The sequence below is a fragment of the Phacochoerus africanus genome, chromosome 7 (assembly GCF_016906955.1).
Source record: "Phacochoerus africanus isolate WHEZ1 chromosome 7, ROS_Pafr_v1, whole genome shotgun sequence".
Lineage (NCBI taxonomy): Eukaryota > Metazoa > Chordata > Mammalia > Artiodactyla > Suidae > Phacochoerus > Phacochoerus africanus.
Window position 1 is genome coordinate 95,436,487 of NC_062550.1, and position 25,538 is coordinate 95,462,024.

The window sequence follows — 25,538 nt, forward strand, 5'->3', positions numbered from 1 at the left end:
CCATAGCGCAGTACTTGAATTTGCACAAACAGCCCAAGGCAATTTAGAATCCTTGATGACTACTCATTTATTTTCACAGACCACACTTAAAATGATTTCACTCCATTTGCCGGACTTACAGATCCTGAAAGCAAGAAAAACTGTCATTTTGGAAGTATGATAAATGTGATTTATAAACAAGACTGGAAAGGGTGGGTAAAGGAGTGGGGGTGGGGGTGGGGAAAGAAACCCTTTAGTTACAATTTTAGGGAAATGAATCCACACAATAAAACAAATTCCAAGTCGTTGCTCCACTACTATACTCCAGAAGCAGTTTAGAATCTTAAGCAGATGCAAGAGGAATAAAGCACTTAAATAGGGAGAAAAAAAGGCCGATAAAGTTTCTGGCTACAATACAAGAGACATATCATTACCATATGATCTAATGTGGGTGTCAGCCGGATTGCGTTCATTGAGGGAAACCTTATTTTTTAACTGTGCTATGGAGTAGAAGCAGGAGGTTTTCAACCTAGTGACAGTCAGAGCAGCACCTACCCCCTCCTTCTTTCCACACCTGCAAACTCTTGCTTGGGCTGAATATTTAGTGTAATTACATCTCAGCTTTGAGGGCTCCTGTGGCAAATCCCCGGATTAAAAGGTATGGTTTTCAATAATTGTCCTGAACTCTGCAACAGACTAATAAAACTTTGATCAAGTTGAGAAAAAGGAATTATTTGGTGAGAAAAAAAAAGGAAAAAAAAAACTGTGCTAAACTTTGAGTAATGTTTATGCAGCATTTTAAACAAGAATTGCTTAAAAACAGAAACTAAATATTTGGTAAAATGATTGAATGTGTTGTTTCAGTTTTTTCTCTCTGTTCTTGCAAAGATGTTTCTTAAAGAAGCTATAACCTAACACCCAGACTTTCTCTATGGATATATTTTGTATTTGTACTAATTAAATGTTTAGCTCTTTAGGAAATGTTTATAGAGAAGTATTCTAGACTAACATACTACTCATCGTTGGATTATATCATTTAAGGATTGATTTTCCTCCTGAATTCTTGTATACTTTAAGAACTTTTAAAAGCTCAGAGAAGTGAACTCTGGTGATTAACTGTAGAAGTCTAATGCATGTTTCTTCAACCTAGAAAATAAGAAATTATCACCAGAGAGGTGAAAATAAACACTGAAATATTTATGCTGATTATTAAAGACCTAAAATAATCTCACGTTCAGCTGCATAACTCCTTAAAGGTAAAGCAGAGACCCTGCCAGCATTTTTGTTGCAAATGAAATTTTATTTTAGGATATGTTCACTATAAAATGAAAGTGTGGATTATCTTTCTTTCTAATTTCAAAACTGGGTAATATGATGACCACTGGTTAAGTGGACTCCCAGTGATGTAAATATTTGTGGCTTTTTCTCTGAATTGCTATTTTGACCAGAAAAATAATCAAATGCCTCCTACAGTAGCCCTTACTTATGGATGAATGCTGCTTTGATTGTTTATTTTAAAATTACATTACTATTATTGAGATTTTTTTTCATTCACTCAGTGCTGGGGGATTTTAATTTGCTCTGTTTTTACAGCTTCTCTCATCTCCTGAGGATTAAATTTTGACTTTGAAAGTCATACCAAAGGCATAAATGACATCATACAAATGTTGATCTGAATGATATAGTTAATTTAAAGGAGTGAAGTAGTTTGAGAAACTAGAAATGATTATTTTTGATAGAATACTGATAAATTATGGCATGAGCTTTACTGGAGTAGTGAAATTCTTAGCAATTAGCATTTGAGAAAGAAGCATGCATGTTGAGGATACTTAAAACAGCTGAAATTTTAAAAGTGTCTCATCTCAGTAATAGTCTCCTTGGTTTCTACAGGGGCAACGGCTGGGTTTTGTTTATTTTTCTGATTTATTAAGATAGGAAGGAAATGACTAAAGAAATCATCAGTATCAACAGCCCACATTAATTGTTTTAAGATGCTGAGTCTTCAAGTGTTATGGCACGAATTTTAAAGAAGCTATTTCATGGAGGAATTTTTATAAAGTACCTGGACATATTATTCTTTCCCAGGGCATTCAGGGTTAAAATGAACACACACACACACACACACACGAAAGGGATAAGTAGTGGAAGCTAAAAGCTGTCTGAGTTCAGCTTCACGGAAAAAGAATATCATGAAGAGAATCTGCACCATTTTAACCAGAGTAAACAAATATAAATGAAAATATTCCTCTGAGGTCATGTGAGTTGAGTTGGTAAACCAGGCATTTTCTGTTCTGCAGAAAAGATCAGAAAATGACATCTGCATTAATTCTGCTTGCTATTTATTAAATCTGCAATTACTTTGCTTCATGTTTCTCTAAAATTGTAAGACATTAAATATGCAAGGCTAGCAAACCTGTGGTAGACCGTAAACATTGCATTTTAATGTGAAACAGACAGAGAACCACTCCCTTAGAGCCAATCCAAGGGAACAAGGCCAAAACAATAGGGTCTCCTTTAAAAAGCAATGTGGTAACTGAGTGGGAATGGGTTTCTAAAGAAAACCTGATACTGAATTTAAAGGGGCAGTGCAAAGAATAATCTTTGTGGTATTATTTAAATGAAAAGCCATAAACCTGTATTGCATATGTGCTGCCTTAGACATGCTTCAGTAATAAATATAAACGAAGAATAAAAGTGTAAAAAAAATGTGAAAACATTTATTTCCCCTCTAGTGGCTCTAGGCAAACATTTCCAGAAGATACTCTAAAGTGAGGGCATACAAAGAAGTTTTCTGTATACACTACAATTGGATCATGACTGAAAATAATCCTCTAATTCCAGTTATGAATGTACAACTTTAATATGAACTCTTGCAAGTATACAGTTCAAAGCAGAGATGATGAGACTAAAGATAATGCCTATAATGTGTTATGGGAATATTCTGGCAGCTTCCATGGGGTTTGAAAATATAACAACTCAAAAATAGACTGTCCTCTAATGATAAACTGCTTTTTGTAATTCTGACTTACTTAGTTTACTTCAGCCAACGAAACCCACCTACTCAATAACATAGCTGTCTGTATATATCTATGTGCTTGTTGAATGAGTGGATAAATACTGTACAGATTTGTTGAAACCTTACTTTTTGTTTGTCTGTTCACAAAATATTCCTATTGGGAAAACTGGATAACACATAAATCATACAAAAATCAGATAAAATTTTCCATGCAAGTTTTTTGGTTTATGAAAAGGGTTTAGTTTGAGAAACTAGCAATAGATTTATTTTAAAAACTGAATCTTGCTTATTCCAAGTTGAGATTTTCAATGTAATATCTTTCTTATGCTATAAATGTGATATTGAAAAGAGATAATTGTATGATTAAAAATTAAGACATTGGTTTCCTGGAACAAACGGAATAACTCATATTGTTAATACATTGATAGTCAATTGAGTCATTTATGCACAAAATATTGTGCAAGGTCTGGGTACAGAACAAAGAATAATAAGACACGCCCTGAAGGAGTACATCTTCTAGTGGGGGGGGCAAACTAAGCACGCAAAACAAATTACAATATAATGTGATAAGTTCTTTAAAAGAGGTAAGAGCAACGTGCTTCGGGAGCACAGAAGAGGGGGAAAGCAGCATCCTGCCTGGATGAGCCAGGGAGTACACAAAGGAAGCCCATTATCTCATTTAGTCTTCAGGACACTCTTACAAGGTATGTATTTTAAATGGCCCTGAGCTCTGTGTGTCAGAGTTGAGGTGGGGACTGGGAGTTGAGAGGAAACAGAGAGAAATATGGCTTGAAACATCAGTGGGTATCAAATTATGAATGGTCTTATATGCAGAAAAAAAAGGGGCTGTGGATCTTATTGGCAAGCATAAGAAGTCAACAAAGGCTTTGCAGGAGAAAATTAACACAATGACTTAGTTTTTAGAAGATGACTAGGGCAGCAGAGTGAAAGATGACCTGGAGTAGAGGAAGTATTCAAGGCTGAGACCATTTGGAAGCTCTTGTTTAGGAAGTGATGAGAAGGGTCTGGACCAAGATAAATACAGTGGGATGGAGAAATGAGGTTGGCTTACAAAGATATTTCTGAAGCAGGAGTTGGAGATCTCTCATGTGTACAGACAAAACTGTAACTGTGGCATCGCTCATGTAGAGTGAGCATTGAAAATCCCAAAGTGATTTGTCATCATAACAGTTTTTCAGGTGGCTTGAATATATAATCCATGGTCTTCATTCGGACCCCAAATTCAACCAAGTAGATTTAAATAATATTGAAATTTCTCTTCATAAATAAATGTGTGATTTAGTCTCTAATGTACCTGATTACCTTCCAAATATATTTTTAATGTTCTGTTTCCTAACAATAAATAAAATGTTACTTTTTATGCTTTGCTCTTGTCCACTCTGCTGTGGGTGTTACATAAGAATAACACATGAACTAGGTCATGCTACTCTCCTAAACCTTTCGTTCGTTTTCTAGGTTCCTTGGTTGTGAAAATACATGAGATAAATCATGAAGGCAACTATCATCTTCCTCTTGCTTGCACAAGTTTCCTGGGCTGGACCATTTCAACAGAAAGGCTTATTTGACTTTATGCTAGAAGATGAGGCTTCTGGGATAGGCCCAGAAGACCGCTTTCCTGAAGTTCCTGAATTAGAGCCTCTGGGACCCATGTGTCCCTTCCGCTGTCAATGCCATCTTCGAGTTGTCCAATGTTCTGATTTGGGTAAGTGGGGTGTAGGCTCTCTTTACCTACCAGTTTTCTTTATGAGAATGGCTTCCCTGGGAGAGTAGCATTTTCAGTTTTAACTTGTGCAATTGCAAATGTGAGAGACAGCGCCACCTAATGAGGAATAAGGGAAGCTGAGGAGGAGAGAAAGAAGCAGCTTTGAAGTTAGGAGACTTTTTTTCTTTCTTTTAAGTCAGGGCTTAATCACTTTGCAATCCTGGCCAAGTCGCTTTAAAAAACAAACAAAAAAAGTTCCTGAGCTTCATGGCTCCCCTTCTGTAAAATAAAATCTCGAACAAAATAATATCTTTTGCTCTATGATTCCAAACTGATAGCTTATTTTAATTTGATGATTTGTTCTGATGAAATCTTACATATTAAGAAAATCTGGGTGATCTTTCTACTCTTGGCTTAGCCCAGATAACAGAGTTTGAACATTGCTAAATTGTAAAGTATGCAGAGTTATCAGAAGCAAAACAAGTAAGCTTTTAGAACTAAAATTTATCTTTCAAGTACCAAAATACTCCCTTAATCCCTGGGTCTTAATTTTGCCTCTACCTTTGGAATTTTGCAATGTAGCTGTTTTTATTCTTTAGAAAGTTTCAAAGGAAATCTTTATAACTAAGATATGGTGTAAATATTCAGTATAATCATGAAGCATATATCTTTAGCCTAACACAGTAAATACAGTTTGATTTATCATCTTTCAAGAAAAATTTAGTCTGGGAATTCCAAGAGCAATATACTCAGAAGATAAATCTCCAGAAAGTTTGAAGCCCCAGCAGTTGGGCCAAAGGGGAATGGATTTAGTTTACATGGCAGCTGATTCACATTCCTCTTTTCTTTTGGTTCGTTTTCTTGCTGGAAAGAAAAACAAACAAACAAACAAAAAAACCCCTCACAGAATGATTCTGCCATAGTGCATTTCCTTATGGCAGAAACCCCATAGCTTAGTAGAGGACTTCTTTCAGAAATCCTATATGTAGTTAGAACATGCTTTCTAGGAGTCTTTTGCAGGAAAATTTGCCACTAACTCCTAGAGTGGGAATAAACTATATACAGGAACTCAGGAAAACATAAAACATGTTAAATAGCAACAAATGAAAATAAACACTTCAAGAAAGACTCTTCAATGCTTGACATTTAAACCCAAATAAAAAGTATACAGAAAGGCTTTGAAGAGGCTATAAGATAATTCCATTTAATTAATTAACTAACTCATTCATTCACTGAATATACTGAGATCACACAATGGGTCAGATCTGTTCTTGGCCTTGGGGAGAAAGGGATGAGGAAGATAAATATGGTCCCAGTTCTTTTGGGTCTAATATTCTACTGGTGGTGATTATTGCTTTTTTGAATTGTATATTCTTGATAAGGGGGGTTAAATTACTCTTAAATTCTACAGAAACTTTTATAGAATCTAGAGATTACCTCCATTACTGGTTTAGACAGGAAAATATTAAAAATATCTGAACAAGGGAATCACCATATGATGGATATACTAGTGATAAAGTTTTCAAATGTTGCAAAAATGGTTGCGTTCCTAAGTAATGTGATGCAAATTGAATGTCACTTTACCTGAGCACAAATTTAAAAGGATTCACAGTTATCCCCACTGCATATATTATCAGCAATAATGAGTTGATATTTTTAAGAAAGTCTTGTCCAGTCACTTAAGCTGAAGTTTTATTTTTCTAAAAATATAGTCTTACTGTGATTTCATGATAAATAGTTCATAAATCTTGACTCTGATGAAAGCATTGGGGCAGTTTTCTAGTTGTCTATCATGAAGGAAAAAAAAAAAAAAATCCCATGTCTGTTGCCCAAACCTAAACAGAAAAACAGCCTTAGGACACATCAAGTTCATGGACATAGATGTCTCATGATACAGTTTTTTGGTTGTCCCTGTTACTATTTTGTTTTGTTTATTTTGTGTTCTTTCCAGATATGAAAGTTTTCCATGTTAACTCTCTTTTCTAAGAGTCCAAAGTGTATATTAATCCTTTGGGCTCACTGATCTTATATAAAGAAGCAGTGGCTCAGATTGTAATAATGATTCATTTTGGGGAACCATATTTAAAGAGGACCACTGAGTTCCAATGAATGATGGTCTCACCCAAGTTACTTTTAGACTTATTAATTCAAAGATGCATGTGTTTAAATATATAGTGTCCAAAAAATTTGGACAGATATTTCTAAAACAGAAAATGCAGTTTTCTTGGGCTTATCAGACACAACTTAGAATAGATTTACAAGGAGATCCTGCTGAATAGCATTGAGAACTTTGTCTAGATACTCATGTTGCAACAGAAGAAAGGCTGGGAGAAAAATGTAATTGTAATGTATACATGTAAGGATAACCTGACCCCCTTGCTGTACAGTGGGAAAATAAAATAAAAAAAAAAAATAAAATAAAAAAATAAATAAAAGGAAAAGCAGTCCCCTTGCCTTTAAAGAAAACTCTGTTAACATTTTCAACTCTATAGCCCCTGCTCACTTTATGATCATGACAAGCTGTTCAGAGCCTTGACATCTTCATCCGCAGAGAAATCACAGTCAGTCGTAGAGATGCTATCATCTGTGTGAGGTACCTGGCTCATAGTAGATGCTCCATATGTTTTTTTCTACATGATGATTATGTGGAGTAAAAGATGGAAGAAACACAGGAAAAAAGCAAAGAAGGGGAAATGGGCAACCTCACTCATAGCAAAGGCAATGCAGTGATTTTTTTTGTTCTAAGTTCTCTAGAGATCTGAACATGAAACTTGAGTTATTATAACAAAGAAAACAATGCAGTGCACTTTGAGATGAGAATTGTGAATGTACCACAGCCTAGTGTTTTCTTAAGAATTTTTCTTGCCAGAGCTTTTAATGAGCAGAGTAACCACAGTGTTGAAGACAGTAGTGCTTTATCATTTTATCTAAGCAATGTTTAATATAACAAACATTATTAAAATGTTTGGGTTCTTGCCACTAAGAAGTATTTCTGATGAGTTAAATAACATCACATTTTAAAATAGTTTCTTCAAAGCTAAGATATAAAGACTGTGAAACTGAAATTGAATAATTAGTCTATGGGAAACCCTGCCATGTTCAAGAAGATACATTGACTGTTTTAGTCCCCCTAGTTCCAACTTATCGGAACTATTATAATACGTTTTTCTAGAGCACAGGGGTTTGAAACACAAACATATATTTTAGCCTGTCTAAGAAAGTAATGAATTCTCCATTAATATTGGCCAATTTGGCTAAATGTGTAACTTGTAATTTAAACCAGAATTTTATGAGACCCATATCTTCTTTTCTTTCTTCATCTATCCTCTTAAGGCAAAAAACTCACCCTTAATTATAGCATTTATAAAAATTAACAATATAAAAATAAATGTAGGATTAGCAAATTCAGCAACCTTTACGTTTCCTTAAAATAATAAACCCACAACATAACTCATTCTTGCCAGATCTTTAAAAAAATATCCTAATATTAATCCTGTGACTGGATGATTTGTTTTATGTGCTCAGTGTCTTAAAGAAAGACAGTTCCCTTACTCGTGTACTCTGGCTCAGCCATCCATCTTTGGGTCAGGTGTCACCAGGAAGCATTATTTCACATTGACTTTCCTCTCATCAAGTAAAAGCAGATCAAACCCTAACAGCTGAAATAAGCATAAGCAAAGGTTTCTGACCATGCTCCCAAATTGAAATAATAGGTATTGATACATTTCTTATAAACAAGTTTCAAAAGAATTGAGATGCCCTTTAAAAAGATTTAATAGTGGAAAGAACTTGAGTCACGCCATTCAATACCTCTGAATTCAAGTCCTTCTTTATCATTTATTACCTTTAACCTTGAAACTTCTAAAACCTGTTTCTTCTCTGGGTAAATAGGACTATGTCTTATTTCATTAGAGAGGAATAGAAAATATTTGTAAAAATGTTTGTCATAGTATCTGTTATGTTCAGTTCACCATTGTAGACAAAGTCAACAAATAACATGTGGCTGTTTCTCATAATGTTCTTTATGTCTATATGAAACTGAGAAACACCAATAAGCATATGGCTTGCCAAGCTGGATACAAAATAGCACCTTCTCTCCCCTCCCCCTAAAGAAGGCGGTGTCACATCCAAATATAAATAGACAATAATTAGAAAGCTGTATAATTAGCCAAATAGAGTTCTCCAAACACTATTCCTTTGAACAAAATTGGTTTGGCTGAGTAGAGAACACAAAAGCATTTGGCTATTTTATAATTATAAATGACTCACAACCTGCATAGTTATCCCTCCAGAGATGATGCCAGAAGATGGAACATTTTAATTTGCCAAGGAAAGGTGTTATACGTAACTAATAGTTCCTAAAATGTACCTCATAACGCCAAGGATATTTTAATTTTTAAAAATTTCAGGGAAATATATAGCCCTTTAAATTTCAAAGAGTTAGTTTTCCTCTTTTTAATTATTTTGCTTCAACTGGTGAAAATTTTGTCAGTGGACACCGCTTGGGACATAAATGCCACAGCTTGTCTCTTATTTGGGGAAATGAGTTTTCCAGAAGCAAATCTTACGCATGAGGTAAATGAACCATTAGACTTCTTCCATGAAATTATCCCAGAAGAATAAATTAGGGCTATTTGTAGAGGGAACAGAGAGAATGCTGGAAGCTCAGTTGCTTCCACAACTTATATCTGGCTTCACAGCAGCAGAGATGTGAGGTGACCCTCATTCAGAGTTTCAGACGCATTAAACGGGCATCTTTAAGGTGTGGTACAAGGAAGCGGTGCACAGAGCATGCTGTGGATTGGGTGAGGTGGAATCTGACAAATCTCAGAAGCAGCAGGAGGAAAGCTCAGGTGGGATCCAGATAAACAAAGCCCCTGGCTCAAGGGGTTACAGATGAGGAGAGAAAGAGGGGGGTCAGAGAAGGCCAAAGGAAGCATCTGTCTCCTTGACCTGACTGACAATAGACATATCCCTGGTTTCCTTCTCAGTCCCAGAAGGGAGAGAAAGGCAGCTGTGTGGGATCAAGGCATTAGGTTAGACTGCAGCTGTGGTGCATTCTCTTCTGGAAGATCATTCCTGGCTCCAGAGGACAGGATGAGAATAGGTTAGCCAGAATACTAATTTCCTGGATAAAAGAGGAAATGCAGGAGACCCTCTAATCTTAACTTTTCTCCGGCAAAAGAGTAGCAGGAAAATTATACATTTCCTGGAAAATAAGGATAAAGAAGAATTAACCCAGTTTGCCATCCAATCTCAATAAAAGGAAAAAAACCCTATAGCAGTTGCACTGTTAACACTCAAGATGCAATTAACCCTTGACTTAGTCTGAAGATTGCTTTGAGGCAATTTCTGCACCTTGTCTACTGTGCTCACACTGTCATCTATATTTGCCTTGATGATTCTATAATAATCAGTTATAGATACATGTATAATAATTATTCATTTTAATTACCTACTTAAATATCTAATTTCTCTACCAGAAGAAAAGCATGGTGATCATTTATCTCTTGGCTCTCCACTCAAAAATATGCTTTATACTTGGTAGGCAAATATCAATAAATACTTGATAAATGAGCAAATGAACATATGCAGGACTCAGTGCTTGAATGAGTGCATAATTCTACAAATACTCTTGATTCTCTTGAAGAGAGAAAGAGGATGGATATTGGCTGACTTGGAATTAGGAGTTATGGAGCTGTGGAGTATCCTTTCTCATTCTTTTTTCAGGGTGGCTATAGAATCAGGAAGCTTAAACCTTTCTTAAGTTACTTGGAAAGAGAATTGAATTAAAGGGAAGATCTACTATTTCTGAATCCAACTGCCATTACAGGCAAAGCTGAAAAGCTTTTTGATGGAGCTGGGACGCCTACATATTATCTTGGTCATGTGCCAAAAGCCGAAATGTATCACTATTGTCCTAATTATGAAATTGAATACAGAAATATAAAAAAAATGTTGGAAATCAACAATAAATCTTGGAGTTTGGACCCCTGCCACAGGGCAGAAACCACTAAAAAAAAAAAAAAAAAGCATGATGTTTTAGGACAGCCTGGCCTTTGTCCAACATGATGTTTACCAGATTGCTGAAATTTGCTAGCAGAGAGAACAATACTATTCATCACTGAGAAAACCAGAAAGAAAGTACAATTCTTTTGAGCCTTTATTTCAGAAATGATTTTCTGGTCATGTCTTAAGTAGAGTTTTATTTACTAAAATAAATAACCCTATTTTAAAGAAGATAAAATTTCCTTTCCTGAATTTAGAGGAGCAGCTAATTCCGTCTAACCCTGAAAATAAATTGCATTTTAAAGGAAAATTTAAATTTATATTAAAGAATGCTCATTGAAAAATAATTACATTTGGGAAACTTCTTTGTTCCTGTTGCTTTTGCATAATAAATACTTCCTCAACACTTGGTGACTTAATAAATAATTTTATTTTGTTCCTGATTTCAGGGAATTTGAACCAAGATCAGAAGGGCTACTCTCACTTCGGGTCTCCCATGCAGAGACTTGGTGTCTCTGCATTTGCAGTCAGGTGTTGCCTGAGGCCATAGCCATGGGGAGGCTGGCCCAGACTGGAGAGCCAAGATAGCTCACTCTCAGGACTGGCCCTTGGTGCTGCTGTTGCCGGAGAGCTCAGCTCTTCCATCATCTGGAGAGCTTCAGGTGGCCTCTCCATCATAGTGGGCAGACTTTTTACATGGCTCCTCAATGCCCCAAGAGCAAGCATCCCCAAAGAACTGGGTAGCAGCTGAACAACCTTTTCTGACCCAACTTCAAAAGTCACACTGTGTCCACCTTCAACACATCCCATTAGTTCAGAGACACATGATAAGGCCATGCCAGATTCAAAGGGAGGGAGATTTGATGCCATCTTTTGATGGGGTTGGACAATTGTGTTTTTAATAAGATCATGTAGGATGGTAGATATAATTAATGCCATCTTTGGAAAAGGCACGTATCTATGCACTCAAGTTATTTTTAAGTGAGATCAAGTTGATTTAGAGAGACACACAGTTTGTAGGCAGAACGTGGTCCATCTCAAAAAGTACCTAAGTTATTATAGGCATTTCTAATGAGAAGTGTTAAGCACAAGTCCTGTATTATATATACAAGGCCCATAAATGTTACCTGTCCCTATGAAGTTCATTATTTAACAACTGCAAACTACTTAAAAGATCAAATCAATTATATTCAAGTAAATTTACAAATTTACTTCGTAGTTACTTAAACTTTCTTCTGTTGGTTGTGAGAAAGACCTTGAATCATATACTTGTGACTTTTTTTCCCATTGCAGAATATCTTTTTTTAAACAAAAAAGATTAATTTACCTGATTAAGATTTCATTTAAATTGCCTAGTATCTTACTAAGGGAGGGTGGGAGGAAGGAAGGAAAGAAGGGAAAGAAAAGAACAATCTAATACACAAATTTGCAAGAGAGTAGGATTTGCCACCATTAAACTAGGTTTAAATTGGCCATGAAACAGCTTTTGGGAGGTCTAATTATTTTTTGGGAATATGCGCTTGCTAGACTGAGGGGCTATCTTTCAAAGGTGGAGCTTGATGGACAAGCTGTCCAAATGTCTTGAATGTCAGGGGAACACTGATGATTGTCAGAAGACCTCAAGATGATCGACAAGAAAACCCCACACAAGGTCAAGAGATTTAGGTGAAAAGTCTGTGTGTGATACAATTGAAAAACAAATGGTAGCTTCCAGGATAATATGCATTGTAATTGTATTGAACAGAAAATAAAAACCAGTCATTTGTCACAGACTCAAAGACTAATAATTAGAAAGATAATGACAGCTTCACCCTCTCTTCTCCTTATTGATAATAATTAGGTACCAGTAATGGGGACCCTGCTATGCACTATGGTAGGAAATTATGTTATAGAATAGCTTGTTGAGTTCTTACAGAAATTCTGTGAAAAATGCAGAAAAATTGAGGCATAGAGAGCTTAAGCAACTTGCCCAGTGATTTTCAGGGTCAAGAAGAGGAGCAAGGATTAAAATTCAAATAACCATCTCATAAAATTGTCATAAAGAAACATTTTCAAATACAGAAAGTTTACAGAATGAGACTCTCCTGCACCCATCACCAAAATCCAACAAGTATCGATTAAGACCAGTATTTTGCTATATATCCCCTTACCTTACCCCCTTCCTTCTTACTTTGAAGGAAATTCCAGACATCATATCATTTTATCCAATAATATATCAGTATAGTTCTCTGAAAGAATAAAACTTTTAAATAGTTCCCATTGTGGTGCAGCGTAAACGAATTCAACTAGGAACCATGAGGTTGCGGGTTTGATCCCTGGTATCACTCAGTGGGTTAAAGATCCAGCATTGCCCTGAGCTGGGATGGAGTTTGCATAAGTGGCCTGGATTCCACATTGCTGTGGCTGTGGTGTAAGCCAGCAGCAACAGCTCCAATTAGACCCCTAGCCTGGGAATCTCCATATGCCACAGGTGTGGCCCTAAAAAGACAAGACAAAAAATACAATAAAATTTTTAAATAAAAACAATGACAACCAGATTGCATCTAAAATTAAAGGTAATATCATCAAATACTCATTCAATATACACTTTCAATCATCTCATAAATATTTTAAATGTTTTATTTTAGTTTCTCTGTATGATTCAGGATCCAAATGAAGTTTATATATTGCAGATATTTAAAACAGGTCTTAAGTCTCCTTAAAAGTATAGTTTTACCAACATTTCCTTTTTCCTTGTAATTTATTTGTTGAAGAAATTCAGATTTTGTTGAGTTCATTTCATTGATAGATTTTAGCATGTTCCTCCTTGACCTATTCCTTATAAATTGGGAGTTCCATCTAGAGGCTTAATTAGATTCAAGATTGTTTATTTGCTTGATTGTTTTTGACAATATTAATCAATAATGAGGATCTGAATCTACCTTCCAAAGGTTTATAATTCATCCCTCCCCATAAGACATTATCTGTCATGCAAAGAAATGGTTACACTGAATCCATCACCATGTTGGACAGAAAAGCCAGCCTTTTTAGAACATATATATGACAGAAATTTCCTCACAAATATATAAAAGACGCAGAGAAAAGTGAGAGCAGTTTTTAGGTACAGATAACTGGGATGGTATATTTAATGGTAGCATTCACATCTAAAAATATTCCTGGCCAAATAAGAATCAAAAAGGAAAGTATTATTATACCCAGTTGCATCCTAATATTTCTGGGGATGTATTGTAAAAATACATATCCTCATGAGAGAAGGATGTGAAGAGATGAAGGATGTGAAGAAAACAGCAGAAAAGATCTTGAAGCCATGACCATGAACTTTTTAACATTGATTATCAGAATAGACTATGATTTTAAAACTAATCAAAAAGCCACCTAAAATTATTTGTCCCTACTTACCCAGAAATTACCAAAAAGAAAGAAAATTAAAATACAATATCATACACAATAAGTTGATGCCTAAGAAGTCTGGAGAAGTTGGTTATCTAGAGGGGTTATGACAAATATTTTAGAGGGTGTGTGGGGGGAACATGGGTACACTTGAAAACTTTGTACAAATGGAAGAAAATGGGTGGAGTATTCCATAAAACACAGATTATATGCATAAAAATGAGTAGCTGGGACTATGCACAGTATTTTTCAAGGGACAGTATGTAGATCAGCATATTTTTTTAAAAAAATAGTGTTTACACACAGACATGGCACATCAGGTCATTCTGGAGTGGGATTCATGCCATCATGGTTTAGTTTAACCTTGTGGCCACTGCGTTTCTGTTTCTTTCTTTCTTTCTTTTTTTAAATCTATCTTCTTTTCATAAAGAGAGTGTTGGACCAGCTTAGAAGTTCCTGTGATCTGGGACAAGTAAAGTTTTTTGAATGTTGAACAAATTACTGTTTAATGAAGGTCGAAACTAAATCCAACAAAATAATGACAACCTGCTGTTTGTTATCAAAATCACTTTTTAAGAAGGTGTACTTAAAATGGAGGCAGAGTTCCCGTCGTGGCTCAGTGGAAATGAATCTAGCATTCATGAGGATGCAGGTTCGATCCCTGGCCTCACTCAGTGGGTTAAAGATCCAGCATTGCCGTGAGCTGTGGCATAGGTTGCAGATGCGGCGCGGATGTGGCGTTGCTGTGGCTGTGGTGTGGGCCAGCAGCTGTAGCTCTGATTTGACCCCTAGCCTGGGAACCTCCATATGCCGCGGGTGTGACCCTAAAAAAGACCGGAAAATAAAATAAAGTAAAATAATAAAATAAAATGGAGGAAGAAGCCAGTCTCAGAAATGTGTGTGTACATGTGTATGTGTGCCTGATAATTTATCTTCAAACCAACCCAGCTGCCCTCGTATCTTTCTGATTTTGACATAGACTGATAAGAACCTCATCACAGGAGTCTACTTGATCAGCATTTGGGAACCATAGACAAGCTGATACTTAATGGTCCTTCCCTCTGTGACATTCTGAGAACTTATAGCTGGGATAATATCCCCTTTTATGTTCTACTTATCATTTCTGAGTGAGCTGCTTAACACCCTGATGGCTGTCTAGCCCTTAAAGAGACATACAGCATGCTATTGGACCTGATGTCAGAACTGTTCTTGCTGGGAAGTGCAAATAGATATGACTGGGAAAAAGTCATCCTGTTGGGAGCCAGGAGGATGGTCTTTTCATCTGTATTTTCTCACTCCTAGCCGTGTGAGCTTGTTTGTGTCATCAAACTTTTTCTAAAAAATCATCTGGAAAAATGAAATTATCATACTGCCTTACCTATCTCACTGGATTGCTGTGAGGTAAATAACATACTTTCAGTTTTTTATACATGGTAAAGCTACATATATATACAGTTTTAATGATACAATACTGATTGATATATGAAGTCCCTCAATTAAATATGAATTTTTTAGTAATTCAGAGAAGATTATAGGGTTATGATTTTAATCATTATGACTCTAAGAACTAAGTTGCAAATACCACATGCCTGATGGTTGTTTTTTATGCTAAATCTTCAGGGGAAAAATGTATATACTTCCCCCCAGGCAGTTCCTATTATTATGAAATTCTTGGATGAGAGCATAATCAAAATTGTCAGCCATGCACATATATCATTCTTTTCTCTCAACAGCAGAAATTTATCTGCTCTTTGGCACTGAACAAATGTTAAGGGAGCCACTAGAATTTAGGTTTGACAACGTATATAAAAGTAAGCATAAATGGGATTTAGGACTTTGACAAAGAAGCCAAGGGAGTAATGATGAAATAAATGTAGGCAGTAACACTTTTCTAAGTAAAAGGCAATGTGCGTTTTCTTCATTGAAGAACACTAATTATCCAAGATTTGGCAACGTCTACCACTCCTAATTGCATGAAATTAACAAACTGACATTTCTGAAAATGGCAGTGATCATGACAATACAGTGCAGTGAAATATCCTCCTGCAGAGTAGCTGTTCTGGTGGTCTGCTGTTCATCACTGAAAACACGTCATTTTTATTATTTCTCTGTGAACTCTTTCTGTAATGAGTTCTTGGAATTTATTTATGCAGGTACAGAATTGCCCGCATTTTGCTATTCAAATTTATAACCCTAGATGGTCACTAAATTAGGAACTAGAATTTTTTCTACTATCAACAGAGCAATGATAACGTGAATAATTTTTTGGGGGGTGGGAGAAATCACAAGTAGGTTATTTCAGATACATTTTCTCTAATTTTCATGGACAACATGAAGATAGGAATATGGCTACCACGATAATTTACCTGTAGAGGCTTAAATAAGAGTCAAAACTGAAAACTTATCTTCTCAACATAGCAGCCATTATACACCCTCTTATAATTTACTTTTTAATTGAAAGCTGCAGATTGAATTCTTTTCTTCCCCATTGGATGTAGGCAATTTCTAGCCTGTTCCTGCTGTATCCCCAGGACCTAATAAAATGATGGTGTCTAGGAGGTATTCAATAAGTCTTTACTGAAAGTATGATCTTTTGCACTTCAAGTTTCAGACATGATGGAGAGGTTGAAAAGCATTTATGATTTATGTTATATAGTCTTAAAATACAAAGATGATCATATGAATTAGAGTTAGTAAAATATCAAATCTTTTGGCCACGCCCACAGCATGAGAAAGTTCATGGCCAAGGGTCAAACCCACACCACAGCAGTGACAAGACCAGATGGGTAACCACTAAACCACCAAGAAACTCCAAAATATCAAATTTTTGCTTAACATATTATATCAGTAGGGAACAAAGCCAGTGGAAGGGGGAAAGACAAAAGATTATATAATTTAATATTTTTCTCCATTAATGTTTATATGATGATTTGTTTTAAATGACATACCTATTGAATAAAAGCAGTTTATCCTTATACATCTAGTTGAATGACTATTAAAATTGTTTTATGTTTTCTAATGTTTTTTAGAGCATTTGGTTATTCAGTGTGTTTACATTTATAAACTAAAAACAATAACTCAGTTAGATCTAAATTTAAATTCCAAAAGTAATGGTTCATATAATAAGTTTTAGAGATATTACATTAGCAACTTTTATTCATTTCCTTCTGATTAGCTACATATATATTGGTCATAAACATTCCAATTAAGACTAAAAGAACTGTTCTCCCAAAAGTTTGGATAAATTTTCAGATTGTTGGCACAACAACACGAATGCATACTCATATAATTTTAATTTTATATGTAGACCTGTGACAGTGCTAGGTTTATCAAAAGGCTCTTTTGATGATTTGGCTAAAGTTCTTCTCTACTGAAAGGCTGTTTATGTAGAAAAGTATATAGCTTTACAGATCACTCCCACTTAATGCTTACCAAAGGAATTACTTTCTAAAACAAGAACAATGAGGTAGAACACACTGGCTACTGAAACATTTGAACACATCTTACAAAATATTAATTTTCCTTTTATGCAGAAAAGTAATTACATGGGGGGACATAACATGTTCTGTTTATGATTTTAAAAAAAATCATCTGACTTTTTTCACAAAGATAAAACAGATATTTTAAACTGCAGTTAATATAACTCCCAGAAGAACGAAAATATGGTGGTGGTAAAACTACCTCTGCAACAACACTGATTTCTTTGTAAAAATGTGTTTACACACAGTTCCTTTTTACTGACTGTACATTGCTTTTACTTTTATGCTAGGTCTGGACAAAGTGCCCAAAGATCTTCCACCTGACACTGCCCTGCTGGATCTGCAAAACAACAAAATAACTGAAATCAAAGATGGAGACTTTAAGAACCTGAAGAACCTTCATGTAAGAATTTTTATTTTTTGAGTTATAATAAGATCTGACTCAAAGTGTGTTTCAAAACAAAGCTGAGGTAAGGCCAATAGTACTACATGGTGATAAATAAGCACATAAGTGTTTATTAAATTCTCTTTTTAGGGGTAATGAGAGCAAAGCATCATATTCATTAACCCCTAAAAAACAGCCAATTTTCTTACATTTACCCCCCCACATAGCTTTAGTATTGGCTTCCTAAAAAAAAAAAAATACATTTTATCCTAGTCTTTTCACATGTTTTATCAGTAAAAATCTCTCATCTTCCCTATTAGATTATACTTTGATAGTAGAACAAAGCACAAAATCGACTGATGTTAGAATTATTTTGTTTTGTTTTTTGTTTTGTTTTCTTTCATTCATTTTCCAAGAGATGCAAATGACTTTCTAAAGAATCAAAGATTGGTACCAAGAGAAAAAACAATTATGTATCTTGTATATATATGTATCTATATCTTATGTATCCTGCTTTGCATTTAGGATGATGCATGCTGCATCCTTATATGTATTCTGATTTTTCACTTACCTCTACTCTGTTACAATCTAACACATCCAATCTACCAGTCAGGATTCCAGCAGAACAGAGATGGCATAATAATCAAGACAAGATTTAGTTATCAACCTTCTGACAGCCAAAATGAGGAAAGCAATAAACACTTATCCTTTAGGAGAAAATTTAAAATACCAGATTTTTAAAAAGAAGCAAAGAATTTTTCCTTGAGACTTTAAGGTTGCCCATGGAACAATTAATAAAAATAATAGCACATAATAAAATGGCATCATCAAATTAGTGAAGTATCCAACATTATGGACATTAAGTAATGAATGCTATGGGCGCCAAGTAGAAGATAAAAAAGACATGATCCTACATCATGTTACCCAGTTAGTACTTTGAGAGAATATGGGACAAAGGGGTTACAGAGGATTAGCAGAATTTTGAAAAGAGGAGGGTTTTCTGTTCAAGAGGAAAAGAAAGGTAGAGGAAAATAAACAGCAGGCAAAAACAGAGGATAGAACATGGCTAAAGTGAAAGATACAGGCTCTTAAACAGTGGAAGATAGAGCTTGAGCTAGAGATCTCAAACCCTGGACTAATAGGATCCTTCTCCACTGATAGGATACTAGATGGGAGTGAGCTGATGGAGATACCAACAAAGTTTGTCAGTGATTATCTCAACTATCATTGGAACAAATTAAAAGAGGGGATTGTTTTTAAGTGATTGTGCTAGTTTCAATAGACTGACATACTAAAAAGCTTCACTTTATTTGCATAAACTTACACTAACGCTGCTTTTATAGGAAGGAAAATTCTCTTAATCTCAACTTCCTATATGTTTAAGTATAATTTGAATAATTTGTTTAAACTCTTTATACTCTTAAGTAATAGGTATCTAGTCTCTGTGCCATCCTCATTAACTCTGGCGTTTGTAATAATGTGTTCTTTCTTTTCCATGTTTCCTCCTAAGTACGGTTTTAGGCAACTTATCATCTTGGTGGTCTCTTCCTTTCTTTAAAGTGTACACTGGAAGAAAAGAGAGTGTATTAGAGCTTCTAACCACTTACAGAATGTTAAACAGCTATTTTTCCCTTACCCACTCATGATTATTTCTACCCTTGTTATTATGCAAATAAACACTATAATTTTAGCCAGAAGAGCTATACTTGAATGAGAAGAGAGAGAAGTGAAAATTTACCAAGGATTAAAATAGAAAGAAATTAACATGGAAAATGTTCCTTTTTTCTCAATAATTTTATCGGTTTACAACTGTGACTCACTGTAAGTGATACATAATCCTTAAGAGTAGTTATATACTGATATATAGTAGAAAAACAACATAATTATCCTGTAAAATAATGTAACATTAAGTATTATAATGCCAGCATTCAACATATTTCCTTTAAATTAAAGTGTAATAAATATAGTAAAAAAGTTTTTTTTATTAAAAATAAACCAAAATTGGCAAAGGTTGAAAAATAGCAAACACTTTTTTAGCAATTACCATATACTAGGCACTATTCTTAATATCTTATATACATTAACTCACTCAGTTCTTTTTTTTTTTAATTTTTTTTTTGTCTTTTGTCTTTTTAGGGCTGCTCCCCGCGGCATATGGAGGTTCCCAGGCTAGGGGTCTAATTGGAGCTGTGGCCGTTGTCCTATGCCAGGGCCACAGCAACGCCAGATCCGAGCTGGGTCTGCAACCTACACCACAGCTCATGGCAATGCCAGATCCTTAACCCATTGAGCGAGGCCAGGGATCGAACCTACAACCTCATGGTTCCTAGTCAGATTCATTTACACTGTGCCACAATGGGAACTCCAGCTCACTTAATTCTGATAACTATACTCTCGATAGCACCGCATACAGATGAGTGTGCTCAGGCACAGTAAGGCTAAGTTACTTGCTTATTGTTATACAGCAGATAAGAGCCGGAGCTTGAGATCTAAATTCACGAACACTCTGACTTGAGTCTGTGCACTAATAATTGCCTGTACATATGATGGTAATGGAAAAATCCCTTAAAACAACACCTGGTACAGTATGAGTGTTACATAAGTAGCTTTGGAGAAAATTATACATATTAGGTCAAGTTTCAACATTTTCTCTTTCAGTGTTATGGAAATATAATTGATATATAGCACTGTATTACTTCAAAGTATACAGCATAATGACTTGGAAGACATGTACTGCAAAATGATAACCTGTTGTTTAGTGAACATCCATCATCTCATGCAGATATTATAACAAGAAGAAAAACAAATGCTGTCCTTGCGATGAGAACTTTCAGGATTTACTCTCTTAGCCACATCGAGGCTCACCGTCGAGCAGTGTTTGCTGCAGCCATCATGTTGTACATTACATCCCTGGTACCTGGGGGTCTGGAAGTGTGTGCCTTTTGACCACTTTGATGAAGGTGGTGAAAAGCTTTTACTCCTGATTCCACCCTATTTCTATTGCCAGTCACTTTTCATCACTTCTCCCGTACCCACCAGGCCAGCTCACTTTTTCTTTAGTTACCAAGGAAGTCAATGTCCTATGACTTTAACCCTCACGAGTTTTTGAACTTTCTGTAGCAGTCACTGACATTTTGTTTTAATCAACCGATGGACCTGTTAGGATTAGTTAAAAGATCATGTTACTTGTAAAAAGTTTCAATTAGTCAACTAATGTGAACTACATGAGGATGGACATGGGTTATAGAACCAGCTGTTCCCTTCAGAATATAGAGTCTTGAATTTCTGAAACTAAAAGTTCTCACTGTTCTGTTGCTCTAGTTCCTCTTTTGCCCCTCTGCATTTTCATCTGCACCTAAAAATGTACTATAGTTGAAAATATAACTTTATTAAACCTTGATAAAATTATCCTAAATTCCTTAGGATTGGTTAATAAATGACTTAAAATAACAACAGTAGTTCTGTAGACATATAGATCAGCAATGGAAGAGAATGAAGTAGTCCAAAAATAGGTTTAGCAATATCTACAGTAAAACAATAATGGATTGTAAGTAATTTTCTATATTTGGATAACTCAGAAACACAAATTTTAAAATTACCAAAAAATTAACATATTTGACTATATAAAACCCTTGTATATAAAAGGGCAAGTAAGAGAAAAAACCATAGTCTCTGCATGTCATATTATTATCTTTTTTCTGTAAACCAATTATTAAAATACATGAAAATTTAAGGAAAATGAGAAGTTTTGTGAGCAGGCACTCCTTTCCCTCCAAAAAAATGAAGTAAATGTTAGCAAAATAAAAGGAAATTTGTTTAACTTTCAAGAGACAAGGAAATGCAAAGTAAAGCAATGAGCTACAACATAATGTGTTCATCTGGCAAACTTTTGGAAAATGATTATATATACATTTATGAAGCTGCAAGAAGATTTCACTTTCTTGCATTGTTGGGATGGTATAAATTAGTGGTACCCTTTTCTAGTGGAATCCATGACAGTAGTCGATGAAGATGGACTTTTAGGTTGAAAGCTGACTAGGGAATGGACGTCTGTGGCACTGAATTCTTTTCATGTCACTAGTAATTTCGATATTTAGCAGTATTTATTGTTTAAAAATTAAATATCTAGCTTCGGTATTTTATCAAATTCCCCTCCCCCCCTTTAATCTTTTTTTTTTTTTTCTTTTTGGCTTTTTTAGGGCTGCACCCATGGCATATGGAAGTTCCCAGGCTTGGGGCTGAATCAGAGCTACAGCTGCTGGCCCACACCACAGCTCATGGCAATGCTGGATCCCTGACGCACTGAGCAAAGCCAGGGGTCCAACCCACAACCTCATGGATACCAGTAGGATTCGTTTCCATTGCGCCACAACAGGAACTCCCTGTCCCCTTTACTCCTGATGTTCAGGTCCTCATGTGCTTTTAGGTAAAGGATTCGTATTTGTTTAATTTTTTCTGTTTTCTTATAATTTCACAGATTGCTAGTCCCATGAATTAATAAACTACACACTTGTTTTATATACATATATATATATGTGTGTGTGTGTGTGTAGAAGGTTTTGAAATGAAGATGATGTTCCTTTTATTGACTCTCTATAGACACTGATTCTCATCAACAACAAAATTAGCAAAATCAGCCCTGGGGCATTTGCACCTTTGGTGAAATTGGAACGACTTTATCTATCCAAGAATCAACTGAAGGAATTGCCAGAGAAAATGCCCAAAACTCTTCAGGAGCTGCGTGTCCATGAGAATGAGATCACCAAAGTGCGAAAGGCTGTGTTCAATGGATTGAACCAGATGATCGTCGTAGGTACAGACATTCTTATAACTCTAAGGCCAGGATTCAAGGTTCACTTTAAGAGATTACAAGTGAGCTTCCGTTACAGGAAGGTACATTCACTAGAGCTTACATGTCTTAAGCCTATAGGAATAACAGTAGCAGGGCCAGGAGAAATGGGATTTTGAATCTGTGCCTTACGGCATTTTAATTCTTGTCCTTGAGGATCTGTGACTGTGGAGAAAGCTCTAGAGCTGATGTTACACTACTGCATTCCCAGGATATTCTAATTAAGTAGTGTTTAATTAGAGACATTAGGAGGACAGCCTTCCACCGTGGGAATTAGTTCTGTTCTGAACATCTGTAAACTATTTGCTTTAAAAATGAATTCCAATGTTTTTCAGATATTTGCAATTTTATAGTTGGTTTAAAAATGCTAGATTCAAATTATTTCACAACTTTTTTTTGAACAAGCTATTTTTTTAAATTATTTCCCCAATACAATTTTTTTTTTTTCTGCAGTACAGGCATGGTGACCCAGTTACACATACATGTATACATTCTATTTTCTCACATTATCATGCTCCATCATAAGTGACTAGACATAGTTCCCAGTGCTACACAGCGGGATCTCATTGCTAATCCAACAACATCTTAATGTATCTTAGTGGAGTATTGCCCCATCATAAGTGTGATTTGCAAATACTTGCTTTTGTTGATTTCTAGGCAAACTTGTGTGTGGACCTTAAATGAATTTCTTATTTCTGTTTTTGCTACTGTTGCTTTTTCATTAATCTTGTTGTTGTTGTTTGCTTTAATAAGGGAAACTTTTACGCTATTTTTCTATCCCTTTGAGAAACATGTCCTTTAATTTTTCTTTGGTTTTTCAGTCAAGTTGTTATTGACGCACATTTCTTCTTGTTGAAATAGGCAGTATTCTGACGTGCGGTATCCTAAAATTGTCCTCTAAAAGCTTTGCATTTATTGCATGTGTAGAACTTGGCACCAATCCGCTGAAGAGCTCAGGCATTGAAAACGGAGCTTTCCAGGGAATGAAGAAGCTCTCCTACATCCGCATCGCTGACACCAACATTACCGCCATCCCTCAAGGTGAGGAAAGGTCTCCAGAGCAGTTTGGTTACCTAAGGCTTTGACACTTAAAAAATGACTTTGGAAATTTACATGGTGATGACGCAAGTGGCCAACCTCATTTCCAGTAAATTCGCTATCACTCAAAGTGTTTCTGCAGAATCTGGGTGACCCCTGGGCCATCCAGGCTCACTGAAGAGACGGCTAGACTCTTTCACCTATAAAGTCTGTTCTAAGATGCGAGTTAATGCACAATGATTTCATATTATAGAATCATGCTATCACAAAGAAAAAAAGTAGTCATTTAAAAAATATTCTGAACATCTTGAGTGGTACTTTGTTAAAAAAAAATGATACATGGAATACCTATGAAATTGAGCCAAATTTTACTTGAAGTCTCCAGTCCCTTAGTGAATTCCTTTCCATCGTAGGACATCCCAGTCATCACTGTCTGAATAACAGGATCCATAGTGGCCACACTTGTAATTAAGAGTGGTGGTTGTGTGTTGTTAGTGTGGACTTTGGAGTCTGTTTGCTTGAGTTCAGAGTGTCTCTCACTGGCTCTATGATCTTGGACAAGTTATTCAATATCTATGCCACATTTTTAAAATCTGTAAAGTGGTTATAATACATCGCTTCACTGGATTATTTTGAAATTAAATAAAAATTAGCGAAATATCTGACCTTTCAAAAAGTAATAGATTAATATTACCTTCTATTATTCATTAAAAGTGTTTAAATACTCATTTTACTTAGGCAAAGTATCAAACACTGGAGAGAGGGCAGAGAATAGGACATACACCTGCCTTCAAGGAGCTTGCTGCCTGGAGGTAAAGCTTGGCAAGTAAACAGCAAGCATCCCACGGTCACAGGGCTAAGCTGACCATGCAAATAAGGCTTAGCCAGGAGAAGCAACATAAGCCAGTCCTTGTGACAGAAAAGACATCGAATCACCAAAAATGAGTTTCTCTAATTTCCAAATGTTTCTGGCCCCAGATTTTTCAGTCTCTATTCTCAAATTTCCCCCTCAGTCTGGGCCTTTCTCAACTTAGATGTCTTGTTCTTTTATATTGGATTCAAAATGTAGGCACACGTCCTCCGAAAACAATTATCCTTTATTGTGCTTCCACAGAAAACGCTTCTTGAGAGTACATAGTCCATAGACTGGTTCCTTTCTACCCCTCGCCCTCTCCCTAGTCCCTTTGCTATAGAGATGGTTTTGATGCCCATTCATAGCAGTTACTGCTACAGATGATGATGGATGGATGGAAGGAGACTGACTGGTAGTTCAAAAAGCAGTTTCACATTGAGCCTCTGACTCGTTAACATGTTAACAGTGACTTTTTTAATTCCCCAGTGCAGAGGTTTCATATTTTAATATATTTTTATTTATATTCACAATAGCACATTTTAAAATAAATGTATTTTTTACATTGTCTAAATATATCTTGCCTAAAGCTTTAGAACTTCAGGAGAAGTAAAGTAGCTGGAATTCAAAGTCTGTATGTTTTTCACTACTTCATGCTACCAGGTGAGCTGCAGTGAGCACAGTCTTTGATTTTGCTGTCCTTTTGCTTATTTTAAATATCCCTCAGTAACACATTTCCTTACTTAGTGATCTGTTTTCCTTGACTTCTTATATCTTCTCCCCATACTAAGTGCTCTTTTCTCATCTTTTCTAGCTTGCT

The 25,538-nt window shown here is 35.6% G+C and overlaps 1 protein-coding gene across 2 annotated transcripts in view; it reads left to right on the forward strand.

Annotated features, from left to right (window-relative positions):
- The first annotated feature begins 280 nt into the window (after nucleotides 1-280).
- The window catches only part of DCN (decorin), a 36,376-nt gene continuing 11,118 nt past the window's right edge, over nucleotides 281-25,538 (forward strand). Inside the window, exons 1-5 of one of the 2 annotated variants that reach the window (XM_047788304.1) lie at nucleotides 281-637; nucleotides 4,472-4,718; nucleotides 17,887-17,999; nucleotides 22,581-22,794; nucleotides 23,758-23,871. In XM_047788304.1, the coding sequence (XP_047644260.1) occupies nucleotides 4,505-4,718; nucleotides 17,887-17,999; nucleotides 22,581-22,794; nucleotides 23,758-23,871 (655 nt within the window). In that variant the 5' untranslated portion in view covers nucleotides 281-637; nucleotides 4,472-4,504. Of the gene's footprint in view, nucleotides 638-3,525; nucleotides 3,700-4,471; nucleotides 4,719-17,886; nucleotides 18,000-22,580; nucleotides 22,795-23,757; nucleotides 23,872-25,538 lie in introns of those variants that run through there. The other variant, XM_047788305.1, reaches the window with a different exon arrangement.